This window comes from Haliotis cracherodii, unplaced genomic scaffold, assembly GCF_022045235.1.
Source record: "Haliotis cracherodii isolate W230 unplaced genomic scaffold, xgHalCrac1.p SCAF_15, whole genome shotgun sequence".
In the NCBI taxonomy this organism is placed as follows: Eukaryota; Metazoa; Mollusca; class Gastropoda; order Lepetellida; family Haliotidae; genus Haliotis; species Haliotis cracherodii.
The window spans coordinates 2,282,527-2,307,040 of NW_027266270.1; the positions used below are offsets into that span (position 1 = coordinate 2,282,527).

Here is a 24,514-nt window from a genome sequence, read left to right on the forward strand (position 1 = left end):
TTAAGACAATGGGTTTTACTCCTCAGGGCACTGATGTCACAATTACACTTTTATCGTTTCAATGTGAATATAATGCCACAGTCGTCTTTTAGATTTCCGTCTTCGTTTAATGATAAGGAAAAACGTTTTTTTTTGGAATTGAGGCACCCCAGCTCATCCAAGAATCGGTTGTCATCGATTCTGGTTTAGATAAAGGTCATCCGTTGGTAGATATTGAATGTTACTTCGAGGTAAGCTGATATATCTTTTCTGGTTGCACGGACCTAGACGTAATGGCTTTCCTGTCTGGATATTGATGAAGAGAGAAGTGTCAGTACTGATACACAGACTCAAGGACGTGCAGACTGGCGGTGCTGATAATGCCCAGGCTCATTGCTTCGCGTGACATGTCATGTGATAATGCATCGATCACGTACAAAAATTTTAGGCAAACTACCCGAACTAATTTATATCATGTATATGTATTTGGACTGGTGCCTACATCTCATGCTTAGGTCTGCATAGATACAGAAATATTATTCTTGGTCTCCTTGCTGAGGTCTGCATAGATACATAGATATCTTTTTTGGCCTCCTTGCTGAGGTTTGTATAGATACAGGAAGATCCTTCTGGATCTTCTTTCTGGGGCCTGTATAGATACATACATATCCTTCTTGGTCTTTATGCTGAGGTCTGTACAGATACAGAAAGATCACTCCTGGTATCCTTTCTGAGGTCTGTATAGATACAGAAATATCCTTCTTGGTCTTCTTTCTGGGGCCTGTATAGATACAGAAAGGTCTCACTTGGTCTCCTTGCTGAGGTCTATTTTGCTGGTGTCTATACAGATACAGTAAAACCTATAAGTAGACTTATAAATATACGTAGCCAAATTTGTTATCAATATACATAGCCAAATTTCTTATAATATCAAATTCATCACTTGACATCAAGACATTGAATTTATCTAATATGGGAAATATATATTAGTTTCTTGGAATGTACTGTTCAAGAAATGATTCTCATTCTCAACAGAGCCTTATTCATAAACATTGCAAAACCTTTCGTTTGTTGAAACATTTACATATCTGCCAGTTTCAATTATTAAACACTATAGATTTATGCCTAGAGTAATTGAATGTTTTTGCACCATGTGACAAGGATGCTTGCCAGTCTTGCTGATAAGTATTCATTTTGCTGTTACCATAAATTCTGATTAAAATGATTGAACACCACCAATATTAGATTATCCCAAACACAGCCAAATCCCATTTAAAAAAAATATACACTTCTTAACTTTGAAGCCCAATTGCTTTAACCATGACTCATGGAATATTGTCTGAAAAATACCCTTTTTGATTCTCACACTTGCACTATTTAGTTTTATCAAGTTTTATTAGGTTTTATAAAGTAAATGCTCAAGCTTCATCTGCATGTCTATATGTAGATTCAGAGAACACGAACATAGCCAAGTCCCATTTTTAATAATACATTGCTTAACTTTGAAGCCCAATTGCTTTATTACAGCATTTGTTTGGAAGTCGTAAGACTGGCATGGATAATAATTTATACCAATATTTATACAACGCTTATAGCCATAGATATATACAGGGTATCACCCACACACCACGAACAACATGATTTGGAGTTGACGACTTCACACCTAGAAAACATTTTCATGCCTGAACATGAATGTCTTCAATAACCCTGCTAAGCTTACAATCTGCGTCATTATCCAGTCCATATATTTCAGCACCATACAATAAAATTGACAGATATTTTGAGATATCAAATAATGCTTTTCTAGATTGCAACGAAGAATTCGTAAAGTGCTTATTCCAGGTTAAGATCTTAGAAAATGTGCAAGTAGATTCGAGTTGATTTTCAATTTCTTCGGTATAGAACGGTACAACAAACACTGTGGTAATACTACTGACACATATACAGGAACTGATGAGATGACATTGAAGGTGTAATGACGATAAATGCATTTCGGGCGTTCATTATCCTGTGTGCCCACCATGCTGGGCGATACATGCACGGCACTTTGGGTGAGTGAGTGAGTGAGTGAGTGAGTATGGTTTTACGCCGCTTTTAGCAATATTCCAGCAATATCACTGCGGGGGACACCAGAAATTGGCTTCACAAAATGTGCCCATGTCGGGAATCGAACCCGGGTCTTCAGCGTGACGAGCGAACGCTTTAACCACTAGGCTACCCGACCGCCCCAAACACGACACTTTGGTGGCACTCAGTTGGTGGCACATTGTTGAATAACTTGAGTATGGCTGACCTTGGTATTGCCCGCCACTCAACCTGAAGAGCTACCCCAAGCATGGCCACGTTGGCGGCTGCTTGGTGCAGGCATACACTCTTCGCCCTAGACCATCCCACATGTGCTCTGCCGGGGACATGTCAGGGGACTTAGCGGGCCCGTCCAATGCCCGTATGCCTGCTCGTCGGTGATATTCGGTGACAACCTGGCATTAACTGGTCCGGAATTGTCATCTTGCAGTTCAACAATTCGGCCGATTATTTTCGTCAATGGGACAAAAGGACGCAAACTTTGGTCAGCATATCGCTGGCCTGTCACATTTTCATTCACAATAACCCAAGCAGTTCGCCTGTCATGTGTGATACCGCCAGCACCATGACACTACCGCCTCCATACCTGTCATGTGTGATACCACCCCACACCATGACACTTCCGCCTCCATACCTGTCATGTGTGATACCGCCCCACACCATGACATTACCGCCCCATACCTGTCATGTGTGATACCGCCCCACACCATGACACTACCGCCTCCATACCTGTCATGTGTGATACCGCCCCACACCATGACACTTCCGCCTCCATACCTGTCATGTGTGATACCGCCCCACACCATGACACTTCCGCCTCCATACCTGTCATGTGTGATACCGCCCCACACCATGACACTTCCGCCTCCATACCCGTCATGGTTAAGAATTGTTGCCCTCAGCTGGCACTCCACTCACGGCAACGTCGCCACCAACGTCGCCAACAACGTTAATATCATCTGTGAATCGAGGCAAAACCTTGATTCGTCTTTAAACATAGTGTTAGGCGATTGGCGCACAGCCCGTCCCTGGTGTTGCCTGCCCAATCTTTGCAGCTTATGGAAAGATGTTAGGGTCACCCTCTTCACAGTACGCCCTTCTTTTAGGCGGGCTACATACAGCGGTTTTTTTAAAGGTAGGTGTTAAAACTCACCCATTCGTTATTGTAGAGAATCCTCGATTGATAATAGGAGCAGATTTAAATCTCTTGCGTTGTGCAATTATTGTAATCAGACGATTTTGTGAAGGTGTCGTATTTTTATGCCTGTCACGCCAGGGTCTTTTTGCAACACACCCGTTTGACGGCATTGTTTAGCATCGTGCTGACAACAACCACTCAGAAAAACAACAGAATTACGCAATTATTCAACATTATGCAGTCAGGCGAATGCGTTCAGAGACCATCCTCGGAGTGGCAGGCCATGCGTAACCAATAATCGACAAGATAACTGGATTCGAACAACACACTTACGAAATCGATAACCAGCCAGCAACAGTGGCTGCAAGAGGCATCCCTGGCCTTCGACGAATATCTTCACAAACCGTACGCCCTGCCATACGTCCCATCCTGACACACCGTCATCGAGTCAACCGTCTAAGATGGTGTCGAAATCTGTTCTCCAACTTCGAATATGGTGGAGAAATGTTGTCTTTACAGATGAATCGAGGTTCAACATTTCCCACAGTGACGGGCGCCAACGTGTCTACCGGCGTTTGGGAGAACGTTATGCACGCAACTGTATTGTTGTGAGGAATCGTTTTGGAGGTGGCTCTGTGATGACTTTGGGTGGGATAACAGCACGGCACCGATCCCCTTTGGTGGTTGTTCAGGACAATCTCACCGGTGTTGGCTACAGAGATCAGATTTTGAGGCCTGTGGTCATTCCTTTCCTGCAACGTCATGGCCCGGGATTGACATTTCAACAGGACAACGCTCGTCCTCACACGGCTAGGGTCGCAATGGATTTCCTTCACCATAATAATGTCATGTTACTGCCATGGCCTGCAGTTTCTCCAGATCTCTCCCCAATAGAGCATGTGTGGGATGAAATGGAGCGCCGTCTGCGTCGTCTTCCACATCCTCCAGATAACGTCCGTGACTTGGCACAGGATTTGAGGAGGATATGGCAGGCCATTCCCCAGGCCTTCCATGCCCATTTGGTGGACTCCATGCATCGCCGATGCACTGCTGGGATTCACGCACAGGGTGGTCATACCCGTTATTGACTTTGTGACTTTGTCGTATGACCCCCTACTCCATTTTGATCTTCTGACGTCATCGTAACAGACGTTGTTCAGGTCCCGTTGACATTTTCTTATGGTCCGATCATTCAGCTGCCACAGCGTCTGCATCATTTTGTTCTTGCTGTATTGTATTTCAATCCAGAATATATTTTCTCCGTGCACAGTTTCTTTATGTGGCTATATTTGCACACTATTTTAGTATGATCTGATAGCGAACAAAACTGTCATTTGTTTAGATTTATAACATATTTAGCGTTGGTGACACATAGAAGATGTTAGATGGCATTGTTAAGAAGAAACTTTCTATGATATATGAAAAAACGATTCCGAACGATAATTACTCGTAATTAAGATGATGAATGGATCGTATTTCTGATGTCATTAACCTTTGTTGTTATCGACGTATTACACCTGTTCTCGTTACGATCAAGCCGATGTCCATGGCGATTACAATCCCCTGCAGCACATAAGGAGGTCATTACGTTGGATTAGTATTTATCTTCTCCTCGAAGATCACTACCATGTTTTTTAAGTATGATGATGTCTGTGGAAACAAATTAATTATAAGTCCTATTAAGATTAATGTAATGTTTATACAGTATGGAACTATCTTAAAATAGTTTTCATCTTACCTGTCTGAGAGATTGCAGTCCGTTATTGTAAATGGTGCAAAGCCACACGAACTGAATTATCACATGATGTTTTAAGTCATATTCTCACCCAGACAGTCTGACTGAAAACTATGATAGTGGTCATCCCTGCACTATTGATTTGAATTGTTCACAATATAGTGCCAACAACAGCAGCTTTTGAATGGAACAAACTAGCTGAAAACATCAAAAGCCAAAACTGGATCAACAATTATTATTATTATTATTATCATTATTATTTAGAGATTAAAAATAAAACAAATGCAGCAAAGAGGGTTTGGGTGATCCTGGCACAGTCAGGCTGATTGGGCTCATCATCAGCTCAGGGGCCTTGCCCCCTCTACACGCAGCCCGGACAGCGCATGGGACTTCTCCCAGGAGGCGCTGCACAGTCAAACCCGCCCAGAACTTTTCGGAGAATGTGAAAACTCCCCAACACTGCAGCCTTCTGCATTACCCAGATTGTCAGAAGGGCTGTATTCATGGTAGCAAACCCGGGTACTCTCCCAATGTCAGTCAACAGATTGGGAGGTACCAAACCTAAGGCACCGAGAACAATGGGGAGTCGGACAACTTGGTACTTGGGATGCAAGCGTGACATTTCGAAAGTGAGGTCCGCATATTTGCCATGTTTTTCCTGAATCTTGTCAATCACATTAGTGTCAAAAGCGACAGAAAACTCAACAATATCAATGATTTCATTGGATTTATCAAAAAGGACAAGATCAGGTTTGTTGACTTGGATACGTCTGAGGTTGTATACGGGCCTGTTCCAAAGAATTTTGTATTTATCATTTTCCATGACGCCCTCTACATATTCCGGGTCGTACCATGGATGGACCTCTGTGTCAAAACCACGAGCATGACGAAGACGGTAATAAAATGATCGAGCCACCCCATCATGTCGTTTAAGATAATGTGTCTGTGCCAATGCTGGGCATCCACTCACAATGTGTTGGACAGTCTCATTAAATTCATTACATAATCTACATTTTGATGCAAAATCACACATTGACGGTTTTGAGTTGGATGTAACTGGTCCTGAGCAGCAAACAGAACGCCTTCTGTTTCACTTTTCAGGCCAGACGACTTCATCCAAGTGAAGGACTCTGCAGGATTGCTGATCTTCTCAACACACTGCAACTCGATGCAGCGGTCGTTCAGAAAGCCTCTCCTTGAAAACAGAGTCTGGGCCGATTTGATATGGCACTTCGCTTGGTCGTCCAGCAGTACAGAACCATGAACAAAATCAACACTGACATTGAGATTATGTTCCACATCCTTGGCTCGTTTTAGAGGATCATTATTATTATTATTATTATAATTATTATTATTATCATTATTAATATTATCATTATTAAAGCTTTCTTATCCTCAATAGGAAACATTGTACAGATGGAGTGGGGAGGTCCCCACAGAGTACAGGTGCAGTTTTAGGTGTTGTTTCCAGCAGAGTGGATCGTATCCACCCTCATGGCACAGATTCTGTAGCATACCTATCGTCCTGAGACAGACTATCATGGTAGAATTGGTCTTCAGCAGCCAATGCATGCATGAGAGTCGACTAACGGGATCGGGTGGTCAGGCTCGCTGACCTGGTTGATGCATGTCATCGTATTCTAGTTGCTTGATTCGATGTTCATGATGTCAGTCACTGGATTGTCTACTCCAGACTCGATTATTTACAGACCGCCGTCATTCAGCTGGAATATTGCAGAGTGGGGCGTTAAACAAAACAAACAAATCGTGGGTCATTGCTCACAGCAGCAACCACTTGATGGGCTGGTCCGACATGTCCAGAATATAGCAGCGTAATACAATTTTCACTCACTCAAATGCTCCTGCTTGACACAAAACGAAGAAGCAAAGGAGAGCATATTGAAACGTATTTAAGTAATCAACAAAAAGACTTTGTTCCGGGTGAAGGCTCTATCAAACGTTGATTCCTCCTGGGGGGACACGGTGTCATTAGTGAGGATGGGGATCACTGTAATCAAGGCGACATAGGGCTGTCTACGTGTTGCAGCTACAACTCGGGACCACGTAGAAATCACGACCATGTAAAAGTATTGAGCATGACACCTGCTGTAAGCCTATAATGACTTGCTGTCACTTCGGTGTTATGTTCAAGCCTCGGGGTGCCTGCTGCCTCAGTTTTCTTGTGATGTGAAACTCTATTTCAAAATAAACAATTTCATGTCATGTGTTCATACCTCAGTTAGGAATATCGCTTCTGTGTTAATAGCTTGCCTTGACGGTTTGTCAGTCGTTTTCCTGGCTCGCCGTGACAGTATTTCAGCAGGCTTGCCTTTATATATATACTTGTCAACAATACTCTGCATATCACTTGCTTGATAAAGGTGTTAGAACCTACAAAGAAACTTCGCTCTTAATTGTTATAAAGAAGTTGTTCATCCCTAAATCTTATCCTTACTTTGTAAACCTGAAGACATGTCCAGTCCTCTTTTGCACTGTATTACAAAACTCCATGAGCATCTGTACAAGGAGATAGATAGCAGAGTCCAGCAACTTCACATCTAATCCTTTTTCTCACCATTAACCATAATCAATCTCAGAAAAGTTCAAAATTTCTTCAACTTTGTACACCGCTATTTTTTCAACTTTGTACACCACTATTTTTTCAACTTTGTACACCACTCTCCCAATCGACAAAGGACAAAGAAACCTTCCTTTCTTAATTAGTGATTGAGCGAGTAGTGTTTTACGCCGCTTTTAGCAATATTCCAGCACTATCACGGCGGGGGGCACCAGAAATGGGATTCACACATTGTACCCAGGTCGGGAATCGAATCCGGGTCTTCGGCGTGACGAGCGAATGCTAACCCACAAGGCTACCCCACCGCCCCGCATATTTTAAGAAATGTTGGAAATCCTCTTAGATAACACCGATGTGGAATTCGAGGATACGACATTTGGAAAAGAAGCGGGTATCATCATGGGCATTAATTGTGCTCCCTATTTGCTAATCTTTTTCTTCATATTTATACGCATTTTTTGTATCTACAGTAGCTACGCGTATAAGAATAGGCCATGGCTGAGAATGTAGCTCGCTAAACAGAGACTAGTAGTAGGTAAAGTAAACAAATGTAGCAAACAAAAAACAAAAAGGACAATAAATAAAAAAATAAATAAATGAAGCTTATAGGGTAATTTAAAAGCATATTATGAGGTTAATTGATGTATATCAGCTAAGCTTGTAGTTATATAAAAGGCTTTCTTAAATATAGAAAAAACCAAACAAGGATAAGCCTGATTCCTTTGTTCCTACCTGATTGGCCAAATGCAAAGTATCGATGCCAGTATGACTAGGTCAATCTGTGACTATTACTGGAGTTACAAATGGACTATGTTATTGCACGCGGATGTGTAAACCACAAGACCCGTCACGAGTAATGGTACCCTACAATCAGCTACTTGATACACAGCAGGCCATGCTACATTAACCAACCAGTACAGTACACATGATGTAGTGAAGACTACTTTAGACACGTTTGTCATGAAAGATAATAAAAATTATCATACCTCCATGTCAGAATAATGAGATCTGATTGGTACACGTGATCTTCATAAAATACTGTGTAACTCGCATTGGAGGGGAATACATTTCTCACCGGGGGAATAAATATCTTATACCCCTCCACGAGCAAATCAGACTGCACGTGAAAATCTGGGAGACAGAATAAATCCCTTATACCCTGCTTCAAAGCAAAAAGGTGCGCCCTTTTACCGAGTCAGTGGAAGTCACATGACAGCGCAAGCTAACTTCAGCTCAGTCGCTCTTTTCTATCAATTTTGAATTTGTTTGAATTCTTTAACTATGTCATATTCAAACATGCCAGTAAGATAAATTCGTTGTAGCAGGATCACGAGGGTTACACGCGGTTTTAGGCGTCCCTCGTTAGGTTTTAAACCACTCACAGGACGCATAAAAAACCCATGTACCACTCGTGATCCTGATAAAACCTAATATCTGACACTAATAAATTGTTTAAAACGAACATCACATATCCTTAAAAATATTATATCTTCATAATCTTAAACCGATCAATTTCCCACAAGTGTACATTGTCTATTAGACACACTGTAAAAGACATGTGTTGTATAATGTATTGATATTTCGTATAATGTGCAGGTGTGGTCTTGATAAACTCTCCCACTCACCATTGTGTGAAAAACTGGCTACTGGGTGTTGGGAAGTGCTTAACTGGCCACCTAATGGGAACGTGGCGGCTGGCATAGAAGTGTTTTGCTCAGACAGACTTCAGCGTTATACGATATCAGCAGGCGTGGAAGTAAGCCGATACTTCTCACAATGGTAATTTACACACGATTAGTATGATGTTTTACCTATAGGCTGTATCACAGGTGCAGCGTGCATCAGTGCTGTTGTTTGTTTTGTTTGTGTGTTGTTTAACTCCGCACCCAGTAATATTCCAGCTACATGACTACGGTCTGTAAATAATCCAGCCTGGACCAGACAATCCAGTGATTGACATCATGAGCATCAATCTAAGCAATTGGGACACGATGACATGCATCAACCAAGTCAGCGAGCCTGACCACCATTTTACGGCATGTATGGGTTGCTGAGGACTTATTCTAACTCGGTTCTTCACATGTATTTAGTACAGGAACAGGGTTCGAATCCAAGAATCACGTGGCTTATCATCCTAGGTTTGTCAGCACCATGTGGGGAGCATCTAAGGCCTCCAACATCAAGCTGACAGGCTGTGACACAACCGACGAACTGTTGACAAACCTATACCAATAACACTGCCTGGGGTGTTATATTAATCCCTGACCCAGTCCCACCTCAACACCCTACTCCTAAAACCACACCAACCAACTTTCCCATCTCGACAACATCGACACCACCCCACCTCTATAACCCATTAGCTAACCTCCACCGTATGCGTAAACATGTTTTGAACCATTAACAAAACATCGCAAAATAATTACACCAACGTCATCTTGTCATGCGAATGGTCAATTATCTTTTGTATTACACATATTCAAAACATCTGGCTCTTCTCAATGCCAAGATATGAACAGGTATTGTACCTTATCAAAGTCTCCTTTAACGACGGATTAACGGTGCGTTTGAGTGACAGCTCCTCCAAGACGCCGTGTACGATGTTGACTGTTCTTGGTCACGGTGCCTGATGTGATCATGGCGACACTGCATCGGGCGATTTCCATGACCTCCACGTGAACTTATGTAAACTCAACCATCTTTACTAGAAGTGATATATCAATATCTGGTGGGGATAAATAACATATCGATACTCCGGAAAAAGATAAGCGACTACCTGCTCATAGGACAGAGGGAGATTAATATGACCTGTTTTCACATAGCATCAATAACTATCGGGAATGTTTGTTGATATGCGTGACATACGTGTGTTGTTTCCCGAATCGAGTGTCATCTATGTAAATGTGTATTAATTCCCTGGTCGAGAGTTCATTATTTATTCACCGTGTTCTGTATCGTATTTCTGATTACTTTATGATTAAACACAACAAAATGTTCATTAAATTTTACATTAAGAATATTGAAAATGTCAAAGTGTCTTTCCATTCGTGTGTTTTGTGTTCATGTTGGTTTTTTTTGGTTAATCATTCTTGAAAATACACAAGCTGATGTCCTATCTGACTACAATTGCCCTCGACAGCCCCCGTTGACGGCGTACTGTTATCAGAATGCACAAGCCGATGTCCAATCTCAATACAATTGCTCACGACAACCCCTGTCATCTGGATTCACACGATAATGCGTATGTTATTCTTCAGAACAATTTCCGGTTTGAAGACTCCCTGATTGTGCCTTGGTGACGGAGTTTCGTCATAGAGCCAAGTGACTCCTGTTCACAACAACACAGAAAGACGCGTCCTGTGCCAACACACGTAGATGCAATCAGTCGGACAGTTGAAGACATATATCTGACGAAGGTCGAGGCTGGGGTGGAACAGCCGTGGTATTCTCTCGATTTGACGTTTTATATTGTAGTAACGAGGCTTCATGTCAGATTTGTGCAGCAGCTTTTCGCGGGAATTGTGAGTTTTTCCAGAGCACATACAAAAACACACAGTCGTCCCTTATCATTATTTTCAAAACCATTTGTCACGAGCCATACAACCATGAAAGTATGGCTTTGGGAAACAAATACTTCAACCTTGATATTCGTTATGTACTTCTACTGAACCTTAACAGAAACATGAATAGATTGACAATATTTTACGGATAGCAACTTCTTTTATTCTTGGTACGTCGTTTCAGAGCTACTTCTGGCTCCTTCATCAGGCGAATGCCCAATAAGCTTATAGAGTACTATATATAAATGTAGAAAAGTGTCATGTATTCATGTCCTCCCAACTTCTAAGTGCATATCAAAAACTTCACTTAACAGAAACAATCTAATACCATTACACCACTGTTTAGCAACACATTACAATGCCATACGACATTTGTACTGATATATATCTTTTTCGACGCTTCCACGAAACCAACATTTCAATTACTAAATCAACCATAGGATCCTGACATACGCTCTCAGTTGCAGAAATAGTGTTTTATTCTGAAAAGCGACTTAAGACATCATCACCACTATCACAATCTTTGAATCTCTCAAGTCAGATGTAATAAATGTAACCTTGCCACCTGGACGCCATGGAACATTCTACACAGTACATGATTATCATAATCAAGAGCCTAACTAAAACAAGCGAAACAAAACGAGCACCTAGATCAACAGTATCTCTCGAAGGACACCTATGGAAGAAACTAAGGATATGCTATTCTACGGAGTGTCAAAGAGTCCTGAGGATTATGCTTAACACGTTCTGAGTTCTTGTCTTGTAAACTTATCAACGTTATCTCAGCTTTTAATACATGTGCATAGGTTGCTCATATGAAGCAAAGTGAGCACCGACGGTCCCTGCAAGAAGTTGTTTGTTTATTTGTTGGTTGTTTAACGCCGCACTCAGCATTTTTTCAGCTATGTGGCGGAGGTCTGTACATAATCGAGTCTGGACCAGACAATCCAGTGATTGACATCATGAGTATCGATCCACGCAATTTGAATACGATGACATGCATCAACCAAGTCAGCGAGCCTGACCACCGCATCCCGTTAGTCGCCTCTTACGACATGCATTGGTTGCTGAAGACCTATTCTAACCCGGATCTTCACGGGACATGACGGCCGGCCCTGTTAGAGGAACGGAATGTCCGTTATAGACTCTCTTTCCAAAAATGACAATGAAGGAAACAAGATGAAGATAATTCGAAGTTGTTTTATTTCATAAGGGTATCATTGCTGTGTTTCGAACCTACGTTTGCAGCGTTTTGGCGACTGTTTCTAGCCTTGTAACGTTTTCAATAACGTTTTCACGTTTTGGTCAATCCAATTCTCAAGTGTTTAAATTATCTTGCCAGTCAGTGTATCTTGTTTCTCAACCTGCAGATGTCACTGCATTGAATGACTTCGAGACGGAACAGAACCTATTATTCGGGTGCTCCACAAACATTTAAGTTATACATCCTTTGCTGTTTTTTAAAAAGATAACCTACCTGGTTGGAGTGGTTCCCCGTAAGCATTGAACGGTAACAAATAACGGACACTAAGCTGGTCTCAAACAGAATTCACACTTCTTGGCTTTACCCGTCATTTAGCAGAAATAGTTGAAAGCAATTGCAAGGACAAATTTAAATGTACAGCAGTTTTTATGCAGATAAGGTCAACAAGAAGTGGCACGTGTCACGTACAACAGCATGAGTAAAGGCGATATTTAACACCAAGGGTCTTCATTGGGGTAACATCACGACTTTACATGAGATACGTACAACGTAATGCTATTGTACCTGCCCAGATGCCTGTATTTAGCATCCTCGTATCGATATTCATAGGTGGGTTTGGGTTGGGGGTGGGCTATGTTTTATGCAAGTGTCGGTATTATCAGCAAAATCATTCGACCTAACTTGGCCTTCAAAATTTAAATAAATTCAAGTTTATTCCAAAGGGGATGTCATTTACTGAGGAATTGTCAACCAATGTTTCCCTGTTGTCTATCTCTTTTACTGACTATTGTGTTCTCTGGTAACCGTCGGGTGCTTTCTGTACATTTCAGTTCTTTTTACTATAGGGGAGGTCGGGTAGCCTAGTGGTTGAAGTGTTCGCTCGTCACGCCGAAGATCCGGGTTCGATTCCCGACGTGGGTACAATGTGTGAAGCCCATTTCTGGTGTACCCCGCCGTGATATTCCTGACATATTGCTAAAAGCGGCGTAAAACAATATTCACTTACTCACTCACTCTATTTACTATATTTTCACATTGTATTCGTAGGATTGAAATATCCGCATGAAATCACGATTGAGACTTGAATATTCTCGGTGGCCACCAGTTCTAAGAATCACATGGTTGCTAAGGAAGGCGTTAGGGAGTTATAGAGATACATATTAACGTCTGATAAAATAAGAAAATTAACTAAGTTTGGGATCAAACCGTATTGAAAAGTAATATATCGGAACAGTATTGTATTTCGTGCCACTACGTCTATCAACACAGACTGATGTAAGGTGCACAAGCAGTCCACCTCCTCCCCACACACGTCCGTACGTGACCATCTGTGACTGCAACACATCGAAATGTACGACACGCAGACAATCCACCCACCCACCGTCCGTACGTGACCATCTGTGACTGCCACACACCGAAATGTACGACACGCAGACAATCCACCCACCCATCGTCCGTACGTGACCATCTGTGACTGCAACACACCGAGATGGACGACACGCAGACAATCCACCCACGCACCGTCCGTACGTGACCATCTGTGACTGCAAGACATCGAGATGGACGACACGCAGACAATCCACCCACACACCGTCCGTACGTGACCATCTGTGACTGCAAGACATCGAGATGGACGACACGCAGACAATCCACCCACACACCGTCCGTACGTGACCATCTGTGACTGCAACACATCGAAATGGACGACACGCAGACAATCCAACCACGCACCGTCCGTACGTGACCATCTGTGACTGCAAGACATCGAAATGTACGACACGCAGACAATCCACCCACACACCGTCCGTACGTGACCATCTGTGACTGCAACACACCGAGATGGACGACACGCAGACAATCCATCCCCTCCCCACATATCGTCCGCACGTGACCATCTGTGACTGCAACCCACAGAGAGTGCCGATACCTACTCTGCGTGTCGCCGCCAGGTCTTGACACACGTCGACTGAGCGGTAGAAAGACACACACTGTTTATAAGAAATTGGCTGTGGGCTCAAATTTCGGAATCCGTGTTTGATTGATTTGATATGAAACTGTTCCCTGCGTGACGACAACGGCGGACATGCAGTGCGGAACATCTAACGTTACAAGTCCTGGCCAGGAGTGATGCGGCTGAGTCAGTCCATGGTCTCTGCAGCCACCAATATTCCACCTACATCACCGATACCCAGTCTGGACCAGACAAACCAGTGACTCAAAGTATGAGACACGATCTCTGTTCCAGGGACAACCACGGGCTACAGGTGACAGAGGCAAAAACCACGCGATAACTCCTCGGGCTCCCGGAGTAACAATATTGCAAGTGGGGAACCGATATATATCAGAACGGTATATATCAAAACGGGTATATAACAGAACGGTATACATGTTTATCAAAACGGGTATATATCAGAACGGTATATATCCAAAAGGGTATATAATAGAACGGTATACATGTTTATCAAAACGGGTATATATCAGAACGGGTATATATCAACACGGTATATATCAAAACGGGTGTATATCGAAACGGTATATATCAAAACGGGTGTATCTCAGAACGGTATATATCAAAACGGGTATATATCAGAACGGTGTATATCGGAACGGTATATATCAAAACGGGTGTATATCAGAACGGTATGTATTAAAACGGGTGTATATCAGAACGGTACATATCAAAACGGATATATATCAGAAAGGTATATATCAAAACGGGTGTATATCAGAACGGGTATATATTAAAAAGGGTGTATATCAGAACGGTACGTATCAAAACGGGTGTATATGAGAATGGTACGTATGAAAACGTGTGTATACCAGAACGGTACGTATCAAAACGGGTATATATCGGAAAGGTACATGTATATATCAAAATGGGTGTATATCAGAACGGTATGTATCAAAACGGGTGTATATCAGAACGGTACGTTTTAAAACGGGTATATCCTATCGGTTAATATCACATATGGACAAATAAATATCGTGATATACCTGGAGTGATATACATTTATAGTAAATACAGATATCAGAGCCATATGGACCAAACAGAACAAAGTCACATGAGATACTTCCACGATGCCCTCATCAAGTACAGACACACACAACATCATCTAACAGATGTGCTCAAGTTGCACCCTCGAGAATCTCAGCTGTCTACTTCAGTGGACATACAGTCCCCATCTCATTTCAAGTTAATCAATGAGATTAAACAAATGTGTGCATGTTATTACCAATCCGACTCCGAGCTCAAGTAACCGCCAATTTGACTAAATTAAGCGGCAAAAGAAAGTATAGGTTGGTAATTTGTAATTTTCCTAAAAACAGCGACAACTAGTGGAAAGTGGGTATTGGGAATATGACTGCCCAGGAACAGGTACCAAAATACATCTCACCCGAACGCGCCACCTTTGACGGCGCTCGTGCGGCGACAAAAAAATGGTGAAACAGGTTTCCCACCTATGGCATAAACTGCACGCGCATGTTAGCTGTATAAATGCCTTCGTCTGCAGGGTATAACCACACGTGATGAAAGCACACAAAAGAAATGCCACGACTGTCACAGGCCAGAAGGTTTGGTTGTACACCATTGACAGTAGCCAGGCTGTTTCAACGGTACAGGCAGACAGGGAGGACACAGGACAGGCCTAGAACCGGACGACCCCGAGTGACAAAACCACTGGAACACGGTCAGATACGGCTCATTCACCTGCGAAACAGATTCGTAACGGCGACGGCGACGGCAGCAACAGCGTTGGGACATCCCATTAGCCATCGTACAGCACTACGACGACTTCGTGCTGCTGGAATCCGAGCGTATCGTTTTTTCCGAGGAATGGTACTGACTGCTAAACATCGAGTGCTGTTTACTGATTTAACTTGTTTCGAAATGACGGCAGTGAACGAGTTTATCGACGCATAGGGGAAGGTTTGGCTCCGGCGTGTATTCGAGAGGTCCATCCTTTCGACGGGGGAGGTGTCATGGTTTGGGGCGGTATTTGTGGAGATCAGAAGACAGAGACCAAGTGTTGCAGCTGGTTGTGCTTCCGTTCTTACAAAACCAACAGCAGGGGACATTGTTTCAACACGACAATGCCATGCCCCATAGTGCAAGAGTGACTCGGAACTTTCTAAACCAGCAGGAAGTTGAAGTTTTGACCTGGCCTGCCCACTCACCCGATATGAATCCTATTGAATATCTATGGGACCATCTTGACAGACAGATTAGAGCACGCCATCAGCCTCCAGTCCACGTCATCAGAAGACTAACGTTATCGATGAGGCGGCGTATCACAGCATGCATTGAGTCAGCTGGAGGTCATACACGCTATTGAACTGTGTCGACAATGAACTTGTAGTGTGTCTGACAATTTTTGGTGACATTTCAGACAACTTTTGAAATTGAAATTTCTTACCCCACCATTGTTTACTTTGAGCTTACATTACCTGTGATTGCACAATGTCATTCAAACTGTGGTTGGTCAATCATTTCTTACCCCTCCCTAGATTATAGTATAATTGACAACAAAACCTCTCCTTGTTATTTTTTTATCGATCATGGAACTCGACCTATACTTTCTTTTGCCGTCCAGTTTATTTGTGGAATATTGTCCGAACTGCAGAGTTAGTGTACGTGGGATACACACATTAAGCCATTCGTCAATAGTCAATCTAAAGTATTACCAAGAAATTGGATTTGAAACATATACATACATGGAGGAAATGGATCACTTATATCTCTCACAAATACAAATATCCCACCTTTCAGATCAACTATCAGGCGAACATAACATCCGTAATACTAATGACGAATCAGTAATATCATTAGCTGAAAAGTCCTCGCATGGCCATACAAACAATACTTTTGTTAAACAAGCACGGCAATAATAGCCATAGCGTCTACATACGCCACAGTTCACATACAGGTATTAGCCTAATGTTAACAAGCGGTCATTCGCCCGAGGTTTATTGGGGGTGTGATTGATTGTCCGTCAGTGTGATCCCGCTCTTGTAGAAACTACACCGTCAGTAATTGTCCACTACAATCAAATGTGCAGCATTGATTCATACTTGAGGAATAGTTGACTTTCCTGTAACGTATCGATTATGTCGCTTTCTTGGAGTGATTAATATGTGCGTTAATATTATTCTCCTCTCGCTTGGATGGGTTCGGGTAATGTGAGCGGACTTCCATATTACCTTTATGTTACACTTACGAAATATTGTTGATATATTTGATATCAAAAGAATCGAGGGGGAGATTTTATCTATCATCCAATATCATTCTTAAATTGAAATATGCGAAAACAAAATCAGTGATTTAGAGCGATATATCCTGTGGGAACCAGTTTTAGATGATAAATAGAGGATATTCTATTCGTGTTCATGTCATACTATGTTAACCAGAATTTAGACACTCGTGTCGTAAACATAGTATGTCGTAAACATGAATATAATATTCCGAAGAGACGAAATTTAGGGTTAACATATAAGGACGTTAACAATGTCGTCCGGATGACGGAAACAATACACTGTTGTCTCGTGACGTGATATGACCCAAGGGCACTTATGATTTTTATGAACCCCGATATGTTTGCCCTCGTAGATAATAAAATAGATACTTTAGAAGTAGTCTATTCAAATCTTCATCAGCTACGTAGTGTAATCACTGAACAGAATAGAAATTGTCCATCAATATTAACATCGGAGACATTGCATCACTGAGTAGCAATTTAACACTGGAGACATTGCATCGCTGAGCAGCAATGTAACATCGAATACATTGCATCGCTGAGCAGCAATATTAACATCGGAGACATTGCATCGCTGTACAGCAATATTAACATCGGAGACATTGCATCGCTGTGCAGCAATATTAACATCGGAGACATTGCATCGTTGTCCATCAATATTAACATCGGAGACATTGCATCACTGAGTAGCAATTTAACACTGGAGACATTGCATCGCTGAGCAGCAATGTAACATCGAATACATTGCATCGAAGTGCATCAATTTTAACATCGGAAACATTGCATCGCTGTGCAGCAATATTAACATCGGAGACATTGCATCGCTGAGCAGCAATTTAACATCAGAGATATTGCATCGCTGAGCAGCAATATCAACATCGGAGACATTGCATGGAAGTGCAGCAAGTTAACTTCGGAGACATTGCATCGCTGAGCAGCAATTTTAACATCGGAAACATTGCATCGCTGTGCAGCAATACTAACATCGGAGACACAGCATGGTGTGCAGCAATTTAACATCGGAGAAATTTGCATCACTGAGCAGCAATATTAACATCGGAGACATTGCATCACTGAGCAGCAATATTAACATCAGAGACATTGCATCACTGAGCAGCAATATTAACATCGGAGACATTGCATCACTGAGCAGCAATATTAACATCGGAGACATTGCATCACTGAGCAGCAATTTAATATAGGGGACATTACATCACTGAGCAGCAATATTAACATCGGAGACACTGCATCGCTGAGAAGCAATTTAACTTCGGAGACATTGCATCACTGTGTAGCAATATTAACATCGGAGACATTGCATCGAAGTGCAGCAATTTTAACATCGGAGACATGGCATCGCTGAGCAGCAATTTAACATCAGAGATATTGCATCGCTGAGGAGCAATATCAACATCGGAGGCATTGCATGGAAGTGCAGCAATTTAACTTCGGAGACATTGCATCGCTGAGCAGCAATTTTAACATCGGAGACATTGCATTGCTGTGCAGCAATATTAACTTCGGAGACACAGCATCGAAGTGCAGCAATATTAACACTGGAAACATTGCATCGCTGTGCAGCAATATTAACATCGGAGACACAGCATTGAAGTGCAGCAATATCAACATTGGAGACATTGCATCGTTGTCCATCAATATTAACATTGGAGACATTGCACCACTGAGCAGCAATTTAACATAGGGGACATTACATCGCTGAGCAGCAATTTAACATCGGAGACATTGCATCGCTGAGCAGCAATATTAACATCGGAGACACTGCATCGAAGTGCAGCAATATTAACATCGGAGACATTGCATCGCTGTGCAGCAATATTAACATTGGAGACATTGCATCTCTGAGCAGCAATATTAACATCGGAGACACAGCATTGAAGTGCACCAATATTAACTTCGGAGACATTGCATCGAAGTGCAGCAATGTTAACATCGGAAACACAGCATCGAAGTGCAGCAATATTAACATTGGAGACATTGCATCGCTGTACAGCAATTTAACATCGGTGACATTGCATCGCTGAGCAGCAATATTAACATCGGAGACACAGCATCGCTGAGCAGCAATTTAACATCGGAGAAATTGCATCGAAATGCATTAATATTTATATTGTAGACATTGCATCGCTGTGCAGGAATATTAACATTGGAGACACTGCATCGAAGTGCAGCAATATTAACATCGGAGACATTGCATCTCTGAGCAGCAATATTGCCATCGGAGACATGCATCATTAGACAGCGATATTTACAGCGATATGTACATTGGAGACAATGCATAAACTTCGATTGTGTACTAAGGAGAAAATACCGACAGATTTATGTAGCCGTTTGTAACATTTTAGAAAGAAACAAATACAAATATATTGTTTGAATCTTGTTTTTTATGTTTAGCTCATCAATTCAAAGTTAGCATAAAATTTGTATTAAGTCTTTGAAAGGCATTTAGAAGTGATATACAAGGAAGAGAATTTATGCATATGGATGTCAACTTCTTTATTATGAGAAACACAACGTTTCAGAGTAGATGCTTACTTCTTCATCGGGTGAAGGAGTAAGCATATACTCCGAAACGTTGTGTTCCTCATAATATAGAAGCTGACATCCATAAATTCTCTCTCCTTGGTTTGTATTAGTTTCAACAAATTCAGTAAATGTATTATGGTGTCACTGGATATCTGGTTCATCGATCACTTCATTTTCTGGTTTGTTCAGAGGCCGCCGTCGCACGGCAGGAGTGCTACTGTGCGGCGTCAGGCATAACTTCCTTCTGTTTAATGTACTTTATGATTGTGTGAATAGCGGGTACTACCTGTAGGGCAGAGCATGCTCACCCTTTTCGCGAACACCTGGTGTCATCACTGATTTTCAGCGGTCCACTCATATAATTTTCACAGCTAGTTTGACCTTTACGCCAAATTGTAATCTGTTTCGGTTTATAATCTAGACTGGTTATTCTTTTGCATCTGTAATATTCCTCATTATATCATTTTTTTCAGTGTGTTTAGTCAGCAGTTTAAATGGACCCGTGATGATCAGGGGAAGAATATATCTTCAGCAATCCATGCTTGCCGTAAAAGGCGACTATGCTTGTCGTAAGAGGCGACTAACGGTATCGGGTGGTCAGATTCGCTGACTTGGTTGATGCATGTCATCGTATCCCAGTTGCGTGGATCGATGATCATGATGTCAATCACTGGATTGTCTGGTCAAGACTCGATTATTTACAGACGTCATGTAGCTGGAATATTGCTGAGTGCGGCGAGAAACAACAAACAAACAGCTGCTTAAATGCAGTTTTCTGAGCACGAAGAACGCGTCCCTGTTTGTGCGTGAATGCTTTCAAGAGTGAGTGAGTGAGTTTGGGTTTATGCCCTTTTAGCAATATTCCAGCAATATCACGGCGGGGCATTCATGAGTTTATGCAATATATATTGTTTTTAATATCAAACGAAAATAATATTAACGATTTCGAAGACACAAGTATGCAGATGTAACGAAGTTTTATAATTACTGTTTACCTGTTTGCGATATATAAACATTTCCTTAAACTTACTTTGTATTTTAGTTACCTCAGATATATGTTTAACATTCAACAGGTCCTTCGTGCACAAGTGAATTGTTTTTCTTTGCTTTGATGTTAAATGAAAGCATAAGTCTCAGCACTTCCTACCTGTCGGGTACGCCATCACATTCTGGGTGAGCACGGCCAGGTGATAGCAGACGACACACAGCACGTGCATATTCCTCGTGCCAGCCACCATCGCTACTTCCTGTCTGTCGCCGAAGAGCGAGCCACCTGTCGCCGTGGCTCTTATATACCCCTCCCTCGGACGCTAATCGTATGCAAACTTGTTGCTGGAGCTGATAAACTGCTACAAATTAACGCTCCTGCACGCGCTCTTCCTCGAGGCGGGATTTACAACGCGTCTCAAGCCGAACGTCGAATCGCCTCCCTCCATCCGCCGCCATGACCAGTGTCCCCAGTATTAAACTGATGCTACTGGTCGATCAGTGAGACAAATATCAATCCACGCAGTGATTGGATTCGTGCATAAGCCGTGGTCTGTATTTGTTCTCAGATCACCGAAGTCCACTCAATACTAATCTCATCAGATTTTCAAAATAGAATAGGCTTTATGACACGACATTCTGCAGCTCTTTACAGCTCTGACACCCCAAACCCCGCCTTTCTGCCCCCCCCCCCCCCCCCCCCCCCCCCCCCCCCACACACACACGGTTGCTGTATCTAGTGTTATAATACATGTTGTATCTAGATCAATGTTGGAGGAGTTGTGGACACACATGGAGCGAATGCTGAGAAGGTAGATGCCAGTAAAATACATTGATGATCACACTACATGTGGTTTCTTGCAAGCGACCTTCAAGTTATCGGTCCATCGTTTTATTGATATGTTGTTTGCGAGCTGATCCCTGTCAGCTACATGTAATCAATGTGAACAAGCTGATCTGACACCGTGAAACATTCCATTTAGGTGATGGGAAAAGATTGTCTGGTCTTTTAGTGACGGTTGTTGAATTTGACATGATGAGGGTAATATTTAAGCCGGTGGCTTCAGATTGTTGTTTCAAAACGATGGACACGTTAACGCGCAATAGTATACCATGATGGTAGACATACAGACGTTCACGTGTATACAACGCTCCTGCTCATCCTCTCATAGCTGCAGACCCGTAAAGATCCAGCGGGGTAGAATATGTCTTCTACTGACGGGATCGGGCGGTCAGGCTCGCTGACTCGGTTCGACCGGGGTTCGATCCCAGGCCACGTCATACCAAAAGACGTTAAAAGATGGTACTTGTTGTAACCCTGTCTGGTGCTCAGCTTAAGGGGTAACAGAAGGACTGGTCGACTCGGAGTCAGTATACTGTGTCTGAGTGGGGTATTCATGTTAAACTACGGCATGGTATCTCTGTGGGCTAGCACTTTAAATCGGCATCAGTCCGGACAAGTACAAGCAGCCACACACACACACGTGCATGCACGTCGCTATATAAGTGCAATAATCTTGGACGCGACGTTAAACCCCATTTCACCTCACATCATGACGACAGGCGTGTCGGCGTTCATACAGTTCGTCCCTTCTCTTTAACAGCTCATACTCCATTGAACTCACACAAAGTAAATGTCAATTCTTATGAGTTTTTATTTCACTCATTTTGCACCTCGAGAAATGTATTACACAATTTCATAATTGTAGTACGTATGACTTGATGTTTACACTGACAGCCGTACAACAACCAGCTTCGACGCGAACAAAAGTAGTTCATCAAAACGAGAAGTTTCATGAGCCTATGTATTCACAAATTGCTTTTTTTGTAGTTTGATTACAACCAAATTTCAAATATCATCATCAATGTATGAAAAGCCTCTCTGGAGACTAAAGCTCAGTAAGTCGGTCACAGTGACAGCGCGTCGTAATACATTTACACCAAATAAAGGACCTCAAAATGGCCGACCAGAAAAACGTGACGGGAGATATAACATTTTCCGAAGATATGTTATAATTAGTCATGATTGATAACTTAGCCAGTCATTGAAAGGTTGTTGTAAAGATGTGATATAGATACTGAGGGAAATTTATGATTTTCTGTAGACTATCACTTGTCAGTGTAGACACGGATCGTGTCCATAGTTGGATGTACAAGTCTTCGTTTTGTTCACTAGGATGTGTCGTAGCGAGGACATTCTTGAGCAGGCATGCAGGTAAACTTTCTGACATGTCCCATTGTTTTTATTCATGCCAGGAACGTATAAAACAAGTGAAATGGGGTTTAACGAAGAATATTATTGTACTTACATAGCCCTCTGAGATACCATACCGCAGTTTAACATGAATACCCCACTAAGACACTGTATACTAACTCCGAGCCGACCAGTTCTTGTTTAAGCTCATTAATGCCGAACGCCAGACAGGGTAACAACAAGTACCATCTTTTAACGTTATTTGGGTATGACGCGGCCTGGGATTGAACGCCTGACCTTTCTCTCTTCGCTCTCTTCGCTCGGACCACGGAGAAGGTGGAATGTGAAGGTAGTCCGTCAGTATTTACGTTATTTCTAGAAATCAAACTCGTGAAAACGTATGAACGTTACACAATGGTGTTCATACACTTATGGACTTCAGTTTCGCGGACATGTGACTGACCACCCGTCCAATAGAAAAGCTTTGTGTGTGCGTACTTTTACTAGTCCTGACTAATGCCATGGCATAAGGAGGGCTTTGTGGTGTCTGTGATGGAAACACTAACTTTATGCCACTGTGTGATATGCGATTGCTACCAGTAGGACAGGACATGCAGGGCTATTTGCGAACACCTGGTGTCATCACTGATTTTTCAGTAATCCAATTATGTAATTTTCACCGTGATTATGCCTCTTATTGTTACGCCCAGTTAGAATCGGTTTCGATTGAAAACCGTGACCGGTTATTTTCTGGCATTTAAATTATATATTCTTAGTGCAAGCCCACTGGTCCTTGTTTTATCACTAAATGTCGAGTCTTTTAACACCCTTTTTTTAATAATCGAACCACCGGCATTCTGCTCTCTGGGCAGAGGCTCTCACCATTACGCCACGGACTCTGTGGTTTTGTAAGAAAGACAGATGGCGTTATGCAGTAAGATGTTATTACTGTGATATCCTGCTATATGCTGTTAACACGCCCAACGTTATTATAGTCGAGATGGAATAGGTCAGATGTTTTCAGATAACTCTATCTTGTGTCTAAATATAGATAACAATATATGTCTGCTTGACAAACACTCTGTGCGGAAGCAAAGATTTAAGAAAATGATTTATCAATCAATGTCTTGTGCCAACACAGGGGCCTTGGTCCTGCAGTCTGTGATCTGTTTGTTAAAGATAACAAAGGGCAAAAAAATATCTTTAATAGGTATATGCATGTTCTACGTGTGTGGAGTAGTGATAAAATGTGTTGGGGGTG

At 42.2% G+C, this 24,514-nt stretch overlaps 1 protein-coding gene across 1 annotated transcript in view; it reads right to left on the bottom strand.

Moving 5' to 3' along the window:
* Nucleotides 1–21,323, bottom strand: part of LOC139461705 (uncharacterized) — a 31,672-nt gene extending 10,349 nt beyond the window's left edge. The window contains exon 1 of the mRNA XM_071243165.1: nucleotides 21,220–21,323. Within this exon, the coding sequence (XP_071099266.1) occupies nucleotides 21,220–21,310 (91 nt within the window). The 5' untranslated portion in view covers nucleotides 21,311–21,323. The remainder of the gene's footprint in view (nucleotides 1–21,219) is intronic.
* Nucleotides 21,324–24,514: the final 3,191 nt, after the last annotated feature.